Source organism: Lagenorhynchus albirostris, chromosome 19 (assembly GCF_949774975.1).
Source record: "Lagenorhynchus albirostris chromosome 19, mLagAlb1.1, whole genome shotgun sequence".
Lineage (NCBI taxonomy): Eukaryota > Metazoa > Chordata > Mammalia > Artiodactyla > Delphinidae > Lagenorhynchus > Lagenorhynchus albirostris.
This window is the reverse complement of record NC_083113.1, coordinates 46,705,203-46,718,735: the sequence shown is the minus strand read 5'-3', so window position 1 is coordinate 46,718,735 and position 13,533 is coordinate 46,705,203. Positions and strand designations below refer to the sequence as shown.

The 13,533-nt window shown below is 43.1% G+C and overlaps 1 protein-coding gene across 2 annotated transcripts in view; it reads right to left on the bottom strand.

Annotated features, from left to right (window-relative positions):
* The window catches only part of HYDIN (HYDIN axonemal central pair apparatus protein), a 354,255-nt gene that overhangs the window by 221,360 nt on the left and 119,362 nt on the right, over positions 1-13,533 (bottom strand). For both annotated transcript variants that reach the window (XM_060129934.1, XM_060129933.1), the window contains exons 13-16: positions 9,605-9,840; positions 6,776-6,876; positions 4,258-4,393; positions 1,146-1,310 (exon numbers count right to left, since the gene is read on the bottom strand). In XM_060129934.1, the coding sequence (XP_059985917.1) occupies positions 1,146-1,310; positions 4,258-4,393; positions 6,776-6,876; positions 9,605-9,840 (638 nt within the window). The remainder of the gene's footprint in view (positions 1-1,145; positions 1,311-4,257; positions 4,394-6,775; positions 6,877-9,604; positions 9,841-13,533) is intronic.

Sequence of the window (13,533 nt, the reverse complement as noted above, 5' to 3'; positions counted from 1 at the left end):
CCGAGGGGAAACCAGAATAATGGTCCTTGATATGCCACCCAGCACTACAGCCTCAAGAACACTTAGAGGTTAAGGACCAGCACTTCAGAGTTGGATGTGGCTGGACTGAGTCTCAGTTCTGCTGTTGTATTAGCAACACAATAGGGCCATCCACTGAGCAAAGTTGTGCAGGCTGGGGACTGAAACCCACCTTGCTCTCCTCCCCTTGCCCTGTGCCCTTGGCCAGGCACTGTGTCTGCCCAAGGAAGGGGGTCTTTCTCTTTCATAAAGTGCTTCCTGCTCAGCAAGCTACCGTCTCATGTGCTGCATCTGTGCAAGGCAGGCACACTGTAGGCTAGAAGGGTACCTGGAAGGTGGCACATTTCAGTTGGCCTGCCTTAGTGATGTTGCTTTATAAGTCAGGTGGCTTACCTAAGGCATCTTATATGGAAGACATAAAAGCAAAATCTGGGTTTATTATACTCTCTGAGCAATCAGAATCACTTCAAACAAATGTATGTTGACATCACCCAGCTTCCAAGTAAACCCGATGTCTAGGAATTCAGTCTGTTGGGCAACTTCCTTCAAGATTCAAGATTCATCCTTCGATTCAGCTCAAGCAGCAGAGAGATTTCCATGTCTCTCTCTTCCCAGGCTTGGAGAAAGACTAAGACTTTCAGTAGGCTAATTTGGGATATAAGTCCAATTATAGAATATGTTATAGCATATAGTTGTATATATATATCCAATAACCTACAGGAAAAGATCTGGTGAGCAGTGAGTAAAACCAATCTCAGAGCCCACATGTAGCAAGCTAGGGATACCCAGCTTTGTACTAGGAACAACTCAGGAGCGTGTTAAACATACAGATGTGCTTGTCCTCTTCCCTCAGAGATTCTGATTTAATAGGTCTGGAGAGGGGTCAAGTGTGTCTCTGTGTGTGAGAAAAATCAATTGCTATAAAGCACCACTTTTAGATGTAACCACAAACAGATTCCCGAAGTAACAGCCCTGGTATTTTACCACTGCAGAGTGAAAATGAAAAACTCTAGAACTACCAACAACTAGAGGATATGCAAATATGTTGAGTGCCTTACATACGAAGGCTGGAATGTCCGGCAAGAAGTATGGCGATTATAACTACAATTCTGAAAATTGGCTCTCACCAGAGGGGGGTCCTGGCTCCCGAAGGTCGAGATGTACACTGTGGACGTGTACTCCCCAAGGACTTGGGTCTCCAGGGCCAGAGGTATGTGAACGGTGCTGTTGGGGGAGATGATCCCACAGGGGGTGGGACTAGACAGCAACACAGCTGGTGCATCCTGATATACCTGGTGGGACAGAGAAGCCAGAAGGAAAAGCAAGCCCCAGGCTCAGTATGAAATCAACAGCATGCTAGATCATTTTGAAACAAGCGTTGTCCTGAGTCTGTGGAGGGCTTTTAGAATTGAATCATCATTAAAGCGGGTGAATGGAGATGAGCACCCCAATTCAGCCAGAAGGAACTTTGGCTAAGTGAGGTGTGCATAAGGCCCCAAATGCAAAGTGTGCAACCCAGCAAAGTGCAGAAATCATCCACAATGTGACTAGTGGATCTAAGTGTCATTATAAAATACACAGAAATAAGAAGCTGTTCAGGGCAACAGCTTCCCATGGCCAAATTTCTTAAACTGGCCTTCTGCACCTTCATGCTTTATTCCCCATCCACTTCACCCCTTTGCGCTTCATTGGTAGAGGCCACTGGCATTTCCTGAACACATGACACTGTTTCCACCTCCAACCCTTTGCACTTGTGGTTGCTCTTCCTGGAGTGCCCACACCCTCTGACCTGCCTGCACACTCATCCTTATACCCCCAGGGATGCCCAGTGCCCCAGAGTCTGGGCGCTTGCTCTGTCCTCAGGGAGCATCCTGCAGTCCCTTCCCTCACCACGCACTATCAACGCGTCCATCTTCTCCAAGGACTGTAAACTTCTTAGGGCACGACCTGGGTCTCTCCTCATTATGTGCCCACTTTCTGGCCCAAAATACATGCTCAATACACGTTTGTTTGTTTTTGGTTTGTTTTTTAATATTTATTTATTTGGCTGTGCCGGGTCTTAGTTGTGGCATGCAGGATCTTTTTAGTTGTGGCATGCAGGATCTAGTTCCTGACCAGGGATCTAACCCAGGCCCCCTGCATTGGGAGCACAGTGGCTTAACCACTGGACCACCAGGGAAGCCCCAGTACATGTTTTTTAAATGGGGAAATAGTTAGGTGAATGAATGAAGGAATGTTTTCCACTGTTTATGAACATACGTTCCTAAGAACTCTGTTCTGCAGCATATTACTAAGCATTTATGCAACAACAACAACAAATAAAACTTTAAAACTCCCACGGTCAAATAAGTTAGAGTAACTGGGAAACACTTCTCAGAGCATCGGCTCCTGGAGGGAAGGACAGAGCGTGCCGGTTTCACTAGTCCGGGACACCCCATGGTCTTTCCGCACCTGGTCTGGTCCAGCTTTGCCTAATCTAACTCAGCCTCCCTCAGCAGCAGTGCTCCGCCCGGCCTTCCTGGACCCCGAGGCCAAAGGAAAATCAGTAATACTGATTCCACCTTTATCTAATATTTTGATATCTTACTTATCATGGATTTTTTGTATTAGTTTTGATTTCTTCAAGTGTAGCATGAAAACATTATCATAGATTATCTTGATTACTGAGTGTTTTGGCTCTCCCCTAAATTTTGTGCTTGAGGCAAGTGCCTCACCCTTTTCCCAGCCCAGCTGTGCATGCACAAACAGCTTCCCTGTCACCCTGGGTGACTCAGGCTCTGCTCTGAGCTCTTGAGGTGACCGCGCATTCTGCAGGGCGAGCCTGTTCGGCTGTTGAACACTTGAAAGTTAGAAAAGTTGTCTCCTGTCACCCCCATTCTTGGCTTCTGGTTTTGTCTGAGAGACACCCACAGAATGACTCGAATTCCCTTTTTTACACAGTAGACCTTTGACTTACACCTTTGACTAGTGGGAACTATTTCATCCCAGCTACTTCTCTGTTCCAGATTAGACTTTGTGCTTGCTCCTCATATGACTTGGATTTCCAGATGACAGAGACTGACATTCTCGTTACTCCAAACAGAATTCTTTTTTTTTTTTTTAAGTTGCCATTAAAAAATACCCTGTCAAGATCTGAAGACAACATTCCAGCCCTGCTTTGATGTGTGGCTCTCTCCTTCCTTTAGCTGTGGAACACTGTGTTTCTCGGATGCAGCCCAAACCTGCCTTGGTTCTGTGGCCTCAACACTGGTCTTTTGGAAGGCCAATGGCACTATCCATTGCTCCGCGGAGTCACCTCACTGGTCTTTTAACTTATTTTGAACTTACAGCCAAATGAAACCCCCATTTGATTTTCTGCATGTATTTTTATTAGAGTACTACTTACAGAAATGAATTTTAAACCCAAATTCATCCTTGGTAAAGTGCCCCTCATTAGTCACCTTTCATTACGCTAGTCTATACAGATCTTTTTGAATCTTTTTTCCATCTGTGTTTAATGGCTTAGTCTCCCACCTAGCTAGGTGTAATGGCACGTGGGCAGATCCATTTCATAAAACATTAAGAAACAGTTCCTCCTTTCTCCTTCCTATATTATCTCTAGCCTGCCAGTCAAACAAGTTCATTTATAAATATTGCATTACCATATCTTAGTGATTCTGTTCAAGTCACAGCCATAGACATAAATGAAAACTTCTAGCTCTGCCTCATTTCCCATGCATGGTTAATGCACAGGCAATAATTTGCAGGTGCAACTTCTGCATGTTGCCCTAATTGACCCGTTCTCCTCTTTATAGAAGGCAATTTCCCTGGGAAATTAACAACTGTTTCCACCTGCAGCTGCTCACTCATACAGGTGGCAATCCAGCTATAGCTTTATAACCCCATCTCCAGGTTATCCCACGGTTAAAAATTAGAATTACACACAGTCATGTGCTCAGGAATATGGCTCTTTCAAAGGTCTTCTCTTTCTCACTGAAGGAATCCAACTGAAGAAAAATCAACACTGAAAAAGGATAGAGGGGCTTCCCTGGTGGCGCAGTGGTTGAGAGTCCGCCTACCGATACAGGGGACACGGGTTCGTGCCCCGGTCCGGGAAGATCCCACATGCCGCGGAGCGGCTGGGCCCGTGAGCCATGGCCGCTGAGCCTGGGCTCCGCAAAGGGAGAGGCCACCAACAGTGAGAGGCCCGCGTACGGCCCAAAAAAAAAAAAAAAAAAAAAAAAGGGTAGAGTAACTCACCTGAGGCAGGACCTGATAGCACGCTGGGAGGTCGTTATGATTGACAAGCTGGATCGTTTTCTCATATGGATACTTCAGGAAGCAGCGCCCAAAGTTCACCTCTGTATTAACCACGTGGAGAGTAGGTACAATACACCTGCTCGAAGGAAGGAGTCCATTAAAGAATTCAAAAGGATGGAGGGAGAGCTTGTTTACATATGGAGGACACAGCGTCCCAAGTTAAACACATTTGTCCCTGTCACACAGTAGTTTTCCTCTAATAACTACATTAATCATTTTCAAATCTTCTCTCCTGTCATCCCTCTCCCTAAGCCCCCAATCACCACTTTTTAATCAAAAAAGGGCTAGAAGGAGGACTCCTTAAACACTGTCTTCTGTGGGTAATGACTAACGTTTCCATTGTTTTTCATATTTGGCCTTCCTTTGGCAAAGAGACCCCACAGCGCAAATTCCTTAGGGTTGTGGATCTGTTTCCATGACAAACAGGGCCAATGCCACCAGCATGAGGTCCTGACTAGCTGTGACACTTTGGACCAGTCAGAGTCCCCTGAAGACTAGCAACAGCTCACACCATCTAACTAATGGTAATAATTCTAATTCCTATGCAGAACAGCTGCCTTGGATCAGTAGGCTCAGGCAGCTGCTCGACCCAAAACTGGCACTGTGACAGTGGTGCTCAGTGTGGAGGGGGTGTGATGGGGTAGAGGGAGGGAGGAGTGGAAGGCCTATGTGTGCAGCTCGCCTATTACCAGGTGACTTGCGTTTTATTTTGTGTCTGTTAAGTCTTGAAGTCTGCCCTGCCCTACTGCACTATCACAATATAGTGCAATGCTGAGGGGTGCTAGCGTTTGAATCTGTCAGAGCCAGGTTCAAGTACTGACCTTACCAAGTACAGCCTTGAGCAAGCTGCTCTCCCTCCCAGAGTCCTATTCTGCTCATAGGTAAAATGAAGGTAATTTTAGAGATTGATGTTAGTATCATTAACTCTTCTTAGGGAAACACAGAAGACGGTGTGAATGAAGGGTATGGCATGGAGCCACATGATGGCTCGGGAAGAGATGATGAGCCTGTGGTAGTGGGTGTCGCCAGCCATACTGCTGGCTCTCTGGGAGGATTACTTTAGGGAGCACGTTCTAAAAGCAGCTCTTCTGTTGAGAGTCTCTGAGCAGTTCTTACAGACTGCACCAAAAGCAGTGACATGAAAGAGAGTCTTGTTGACCTCAAAGTTTGGGTTTAGCACCAGATGAGTGTTCATTTTTAGCTAGAGTGGAAGTTGTCAGTTGACCCAATGATTTCGGTAAAGCTTATCCTTTACTACTTGAAACACTGTGGCTGAGAGGACTGACAGTATTTGACTGGGTCACAGAGAATACATGGTAGGAAACCCGTAGCCTCCTAGAACCACCCCTCCCCTTTTTCTTAAAAATTCAGGATTTTCTACTGAGAGCTGCAGGGAAGAGGGGCTGGAAAGTATCAGAATAAACCCACATAGAAAATACATGCAAGACTAGACAAAAAGTCAAACTTCGGGATAGAGAGGACCAGTTGAAAGAGTTTTCACTGTTTTTAAACAAACAATTAGGTCTCTGGAGGGAATACTAAGAAGAATTTGACCTTATTTTAGGGCTGCCCTGTGACTTCACTCAAACCCAAGACACAGGAAATGGTGCCAGTTATGATGGCCCCACCAACCAGCTCAGCTGCACACTCTTTAAGGCGCATCTTCCTAAGATTCATGGAAGTGCTAAATTCTAGGGATTGGAATACTGTCAGAGTTTTAGTAAGTACCTTTCTCTATTTCCTTCAGATGGTATTTTCATACACATTCTCAAGTTCCAGATCTGGGTATTTGTTTGCTTTGGCAAGAGTGTGGCCAATGATTTTATTTAGGATCACTGTCATCATCAGTAAGTGACATACCACCCTCGGAAAGGCTGTAACTTAGTTGAGGAGACCCAGTCCACAAATGGCAGAGCCAGGATCTTAACCTGACTCCAGAGCCCACTGCTGCCTCTACTAAAACGGAGAGACAAGTTGGTGATGGTTCTGAGGAGTTTATGATGTTAGCGGGGGCCTCATTTTGGGGGCCGCCTGCAGCCTCCCTTAAAGTCATAATGACAGAGTCCAGGAGCAGGATCTTCCACTGCAGGGCTGCGAGCCTCACCCTTTCAGCTGCAGAACTCTGGGGTACTATCTTTAAAGATAACAATAAGAAACAGCAACTGTTCACCTCTTCCTGCTAAAACCTTGTCAGTTATACACACAGCAAGTCAGACCCATTAAAGAGCACTATTATTCTTAACACTGCAAAACACACGCATCCCTCCTCTTATTTCCACCAAAGGTGCATTTGCTGTTCTAAAGCTTTGTCACTCAAATATCAGATTTAGCTTCCTCTCCAAGGAAAGCAGAACAAACGCAGTGTGAACTGCTTGTAGGCGTGCTGCCTTCTAGAGAAAGAGCCCATTACTGGCGGCTCAGGGAAGACTGGGGAAGAGAAAGCAGGTGAGTGCAATACCTCGCTGTAATTAAGAGCGCCAGCACTTCTTCCCCGATGCCCTCCACGTCCACCACCAGGGCCAGCTCATATTTCTGCAGAGTGTTGGAGCATAAGGTCACCTGGAAAGAACAAGGTGAAAAACCGCTCTTCTCAAAGGCCAGCTCTCCCTCCGCACAGGGGAGAAAGGGGCCAAGGGAGGATCACATTGATGAATGCAGTTTCTAACTACTTTATTAGGCGATGTGTGGCATTTTACATTTTTAGTTAAACAAGCTATGTTTTGGGGTTACTGCATGCTGAGTTTTTTTCAAAGGCCAGGTTAGAAACCACCAAATGGCTTTTGGTACAATAGGTTTGCTGATTTCCAAGGGGGTTGTATCAAAGGAGTCATACACCTGCACGAGGGGAAACAGGGCCCTGAAGGATATGCAACATCAAACAAACTTTAATTACTGCAATTTAAATTGATCTCTACAACTCTGGGCTATATACATTATGAAAATTCAACACACCAATAAAACACTACAGCTAGATTTCTCTTATGGCAAAATAAATGTCAGTTATAGAAATGGCATAAGAAATCAACTAGATAGCCTTTTTTTTTTTTAACCAAAATCTTGTTGTTCCTCCCCACCTCTCATATTCATTATTAGAGAAGAAAATAAGAAGCTCCAAAGAAAGGTTAATCCAAGGACAGTATCTGGCCAGTATATTTTACCCTATGTTTTTATTTACTGTTGTGAAACTTGACATTTAGGCTTTTGAAGCATTGTTGCAATTTTTAATTGTCTTAAAATGATTTGTACTGGAAGAGATACTTGTAAGTGTAGAAAACAGCTTCTGGCGTAGGTTACAGCTTTTCTATCTATAAATTATGCATCAGGTACTAATTAAAATTGTTTTGGTTGGAAAGGGAATTGTTGGATGCAAATTTTTAAGTCCACACAGACGTGGTTAAAGTGCAGATCAGGAGGGAAAACTGAGGCTTGGAGAAAGCTTTTCAAAATACAAAGGAAAAATAAAGCAAAGAGGGGGGTCATTGATTTGGAAGGAAAACTTGTCAGATTTGGAGACAAGCAGCTGCCCCAGTGCACAGATTCCTGGAGTGACTCTAACCCTTGTTTATGTCTCTGAGCTATGGTTAGAACAAGTGGTTCTGGCAGAAGGCTCCTAGATAGATGCTCTGTCTTCTAAAATCTTCCTGTACTAATCTGGGAGAAGCCCCCAAAAAGGGGGGGAATGGTAGGTAATATGTAAGCTAAGCATTACTAAGTAAAAAATAAATTAACTCATTGCAGCTGCACTTCTTCCTGGGCAAGTCACAGTTAGCAACTGCTCTGATCTGAATGATTGCGTCCCCACCTCTGGCCCCAAGTTCACATGCTGAAATCTTAACTCACAATGTGATGGTATTAGGAGGTGAGGCCCTTGGGAGGTGATGAGGTCATGAGGGTGGGGCCCTCGTGAGCAGGATGAGCGCCTTTATAAAATAGGCCCCGGAGAGCTCCCTTGTCCCTTCATCATGTGAGGATACAAGGAGATGTCGGCAGTCTGCCACCTGAAAAAGGGCCTTCACCAGAACCCTACCATGCTGGCACCCTGACCTTGGACTTCCAGCTTCCAGATTGTAAAGAATAAATTTCTGATGTTTATAAGCTACCCAGTCTCTGGTATTTTGTAGTAGCAGCCCAAACAGACTGAGAGAGCAACACTGGGAAATTACAACGATGTGTGAGATCAAACCTCACTGGATCCGTGGAGAAGCCCTTAGAAGAGCTGAAAACTCCCAGAATAGATTTAGGATGAGTAGATTCATGGTGAGATATTATGAAGCATTAAAAGCAAATCTGGGGGCTTCCCTGGTGGCGCAGTGGTTTAGAGTCCGCCTGCCAATGCAGGGGACACGGGTTCGTGCCCGGGTCTGGGAGGATCCCACATGCCACGGAGCGGCTGGGCCCGTGAGCCATGGCCGCTGAGCCTGCGCGTCCGGAGCCTGTGCTTTGCAACGGGAGAGGCCACAACAGTGAGAGGCCCGCGTACCGCAAAAAAAAAAAAAAAAAAAAAAAAAAAAAAAGCAAATCTGGGGGATAAAACCATAGCTGAATTAAATATTCAAAGGTAATGACTAAAGAGAAAACTATAACCTTAGCTATGAAGTCTTATTTTTTTCCTTTTCCAGAAAAGATCAAATCATTTAAATTTAGCAGCCTTCAGTATTGCTAGACCTAACTGTTTGGAGAAGCAAAAGTAAGTGAGGGAAGACAGCTAAAATCTTTCTCAGTTAGCTGTGAAATAATTCTGCTGGTGGCACTGTGAGGCCATAAGCAAAGCATCACACTGTGGACCTTAATATAAAGCACTGTTAGGAATATCACATCCACGTTCGCCATGAAGCTCAGATTCAGATTAAAAATATGAATAAACTGGATATCATCTGTGGCATAAATCTGGATACTTAGTGGTATAAATGATGTGAGTCTAACGCAGGACCTAATTATCAACGAGTTATTAAATATTTTTATATTAGTACTGATAGGCATACTATCTGTTTAGAGCAGTGGTTTCAGTAGAAATTGCTAGAATCCACTGTTATGGCAAAGGCAATGCATTTAGATCGATGGAAACCCACTGGAGCAGTGTCAGCGCTTTTGCCCAATATATTTGGTCTGGTTTCTTTTGCTACAGTAGTTTTATTTCCTTATAGAAATAGACTCACTTTTCTATGTGAATTAGAGGCACTCCCTCCCATTGACACCGGGCATATAAAGCAAACTCTAGATGTGGTCCCAATAACTATTTGACAGTTCAGCTGCTTGGCCACATGTGCTGGAAGGCTGTGCACTTTACCCTGATAGCAGCAAATCCTTGGGAGCGAATGGTGCCACAGTTGGGGGTGACAGTGAATTCCTTTGGTCTCATTACAGGTATTTCATCCTTGTTCCAACATGATTTTTTGTTGTCTGAATACTGCTCACAAATTGAAATGCTTTTATGGCCAACACCATCCCCAGGCACACGCAGTTTGAAGGTCATGGGGACCAAGGAGGTATTATTGAGGGAACATATCAAGGTATGAGGAAACCCTGGAAAACAAAATGTAAGGTGAGAAATAAAAGCCCCACAAGACCTTCCCTTTAACTTCAACCTCCCCTTGCACTGCCAAACCTCTTAAATGAATTGTCTATGCACTTCAACACTACTTGCTTAATTCCAACTCTCCCCAGTATTGTTTTCAGTTGCACAATCAATAAATGTATTTCACTCATTCATTCACTCAGTGAATACTTACTATGCATTTACTATGTAACAACAATAGACATGAAACAAACCCCTCCATCAACATCCAGACCCCTCTCTAGAGGCAGTCTCTATAATCAGTTTGCTAAGTAATATTCTAGAAGCACATTGTACAATTAATTTTCATATAGAAATACAGATTTTTTCCCAAAGAACAGAGTTATATTTGCTCTTTTTATTTGCCAGTGTGTGAAAGGAGAAGCCTCTGTAGTTTTGCCCGCATGTGACCCAGAGCCTGCCAAGACATTATATAATTCATCCTAGACTTGTCTGAGGCTCATGTTCTCAGAGTCGATGACACAAAATAGAATAATAGCCTCTCCTGAGAGAGACTTTACGATCTACTTTTGAGCCAGCCAGAGACTAATACATCGGCTTTTGCCTCCCTTAGACAAAGCTGCTTTTTAATGCTATTTCTAGCCCTCCTACATTCAGTTCAGGGAGACTCATGTTCCTTTCCTAGAGATGTGGATCCTACTTGCCTGGTAAACAATAAACTGAACTCTGATTTTGGATTCCCTAGGTGGCCAATGTATCTGCTACCATTTTCAGAACAAGAATGATCTACACCCATAAGAGAATAAATATGCGTATTTCTACTGGATGTAAACACTTCTCTTTCTATGTTGAACACTACTGTGATAAAACACAATTGGTCTCCTGGAGTAATTATTGCAGTACTGCTGGGGATACTTTGAACTGATCTACTTCACCCCATGTCTGAGCTTTTGTCTACACATTAGGACTGTTGGAAGAAACACATTCATGTCTCCTTTGTGATTCTGCACCTGCCAATCTACTTGGAAGAGATCTTTTATGGAAAAAGAACTGTCTGATTAAGGGCACTTGAAAGATTATTCTTGGAAATTCCAGAGGTATTTCTAGAAAGTCAGTTTCACAATCACGTGATCGCTACATTTGACTTTTCTGAACTTTCCCAACAATCACTCTTGTTTTACCTGACCATTTATGGGATAAATATTGTTCAAACATAGAGTGTATTATGGAAGTGGATCCTATAAAGATTCAGACAGGTCTTTCCAAACCATTGCCCAGACTACTTCCCTGAAGCTAGAAGTTTTTCTGAGAATAAAGCCAACTACAACCTCCTAACTAGAACAGTTCCTTGTACAACTACTTGTAATATCCCATATTGCTTATCCAGGAGCCTGAAGAAAAGGGATATTATTTTATTAAAGCCTGAAGGCTCATTAACACAAATGTTATTCCTAGGTTTCTGGTTGCACCAAATCTGAATTACTACCCTATCTGTAGTCCAACTGAATGCAAGTAATTTACAGCGTAGACCTCTATACTCCCTTCTTTAGCACCTAGTACATAAAAAAACAAAACAAAACAAAACACGTATGTGCCTTTTCTTGGAATAATTAACAACATCCTTGGCCAGAATGCCTCAAAGATACAAAGAGACGCCTTCATACCTCTCCTGGTACTTAAATAATGATTTAAAAGATGATAGTCTCATTGATTCTCATTCAATATGTGTATTGTCACCTGACCTGGAAAGCCCCTAAAAAGAAAGTAAACTTAAGGAAACTAGGGGCAAAAGATCACAAGGCTGCAAAGGAAAAATTCCATTTCTGACAAAAGGTGGTACATTATTTGGAACATTATCTCTCTACGAAGAATGGACCCCAGCTAAGATGAGTGTTAAACTGATACAGCAACACTCAAGACCAAAAATTAAATTACAATTAAACTGATTCAGCAATACTCAAGACCAAAAATTAAATTACAATTGATAAGACTTTTGGGGATTCACAGGCTCTTTTAGACAATGGATTCCTAATTTTTCTAGTAAAATAAAAATCTCCACAAAGCAAAGGGAAATGTGTTAGCAGAGCATTGTGCAAAACAGATGGTACTTTTGTAGCTGTCTACAGAAATAATTCACAATATGGGAGATCAATAAGCACAATTTTCACAATCTATTCTGAACATAAAAAATTCAGACTTAGAAAACAAACATTACCTAAAATTGGGATCCTCTGTTCGTGTCAATGGTCTCTGGCACACCAACTATGACGTGCCCCAAAGAATGAGCTGGTCTTTGACAAAAATCTTATACCACAGGTCCCATCATAAAAGAGAGGAGATAATTTCTGAATAAGAGTTGATAGCAAAATTTCTCCTCTGTAACTGGGGATGTGGCTGGCTTCCGCCTTACATTCTGCTATCATATTCCAGGAAAACTGTGCAGTGAGTTGTGGGTCTAAATCATACTCCAAAGAACCTTTCAAATACAGATGGGCTGTGCCGAAATTATACAGTTAAAATATGTTGTTGTAATTGTAAATTCTTGATACGGATTTGAGCCTTCCTATACAGAAAGGCTGCTGCCATAAATGTGACTAAGACATTGTACTCTATAACTTTCCCACCTAGGGAATACCAGCCTTACATAGAAGAGTTATAAAGAATCTTACAGTGCGTTAACCATGTGATAAAAAAATTCACAATTACAATCCTTGGGAAATGTAGAACACAAAACTAGTATTTTTGATCTTAAACTGGCCAAGTTCTCTGAGGCTCTTGGAGTTCTTTGGTGAAGAGTTTTACCTTTGGTTCTAATGTCTTATCAGACCAGGTTAGCTCCCTCTACAACTCAGACTATTCACCCTAGGAAATAATAATTAGGGATTACAAGTCTTTTATCAATCTGAATCAAGCTTGCTTAATACAGACATAACTAAACATTGTCAAGAACCAGCTCATCTATAAGTTCAAGAAATCTTCCCCAAAACTCACCCTCAGAAACTCTCCCTCTTTCAACCTCAAAAATCAAAAAATATATATCAATAGTCTTCTTTAGAGCCTTCTAACAACTGACCCTGCAGTTAATTAAGAGGTGAGCCTGGGCTTCCCTGGTGGCACAGTGGTTGAGAGTCCGCCTGCCAATGCAGGGGACACGGGTTCGTGCCCCGGTCTGGGAGGATCCCACATGCCGCGGAGCGGCTGGGCCCGTGAGCCACAGCCGCTAAGCCTGCGCGTCCGGAGCCTGTGCTCCGCAACGGGAGAGGCCACAACAGTAAGAGGCCCACGTATGGCAAAAAAAAAAAAAAAAAAGAGGTGAGCCTTTGGGTAAAAAGACACCCAAAGAAACTGAATTACTTGCTGAAGATGTAGAAAATGACTCTTACTGGAGATCTTAAATGGAAGTTTGCTAAAAAAAAAAAAAACTGCCAGAAATTGATGACCTTCAGCAACAGATTGCTATTCCAAGCTCCTCAGAACAAGCAGACTCTACATGAAATAGAAAGACTCTGCTCAAGTGTGATGGAACAAGATTTTGCTACATACCGGGCATTACTGATTCTCATACTTTTCCTTGCATACTTTCCTTCTTTATCATTCTGCCATATTATTCTCTATTTACTTTCATAAAGTCATAACAACTCTGATGTCCCCTATTGTGTCTCCCTTACTGTTAATGATAACTTATTCGGGTCTAGGCTTTG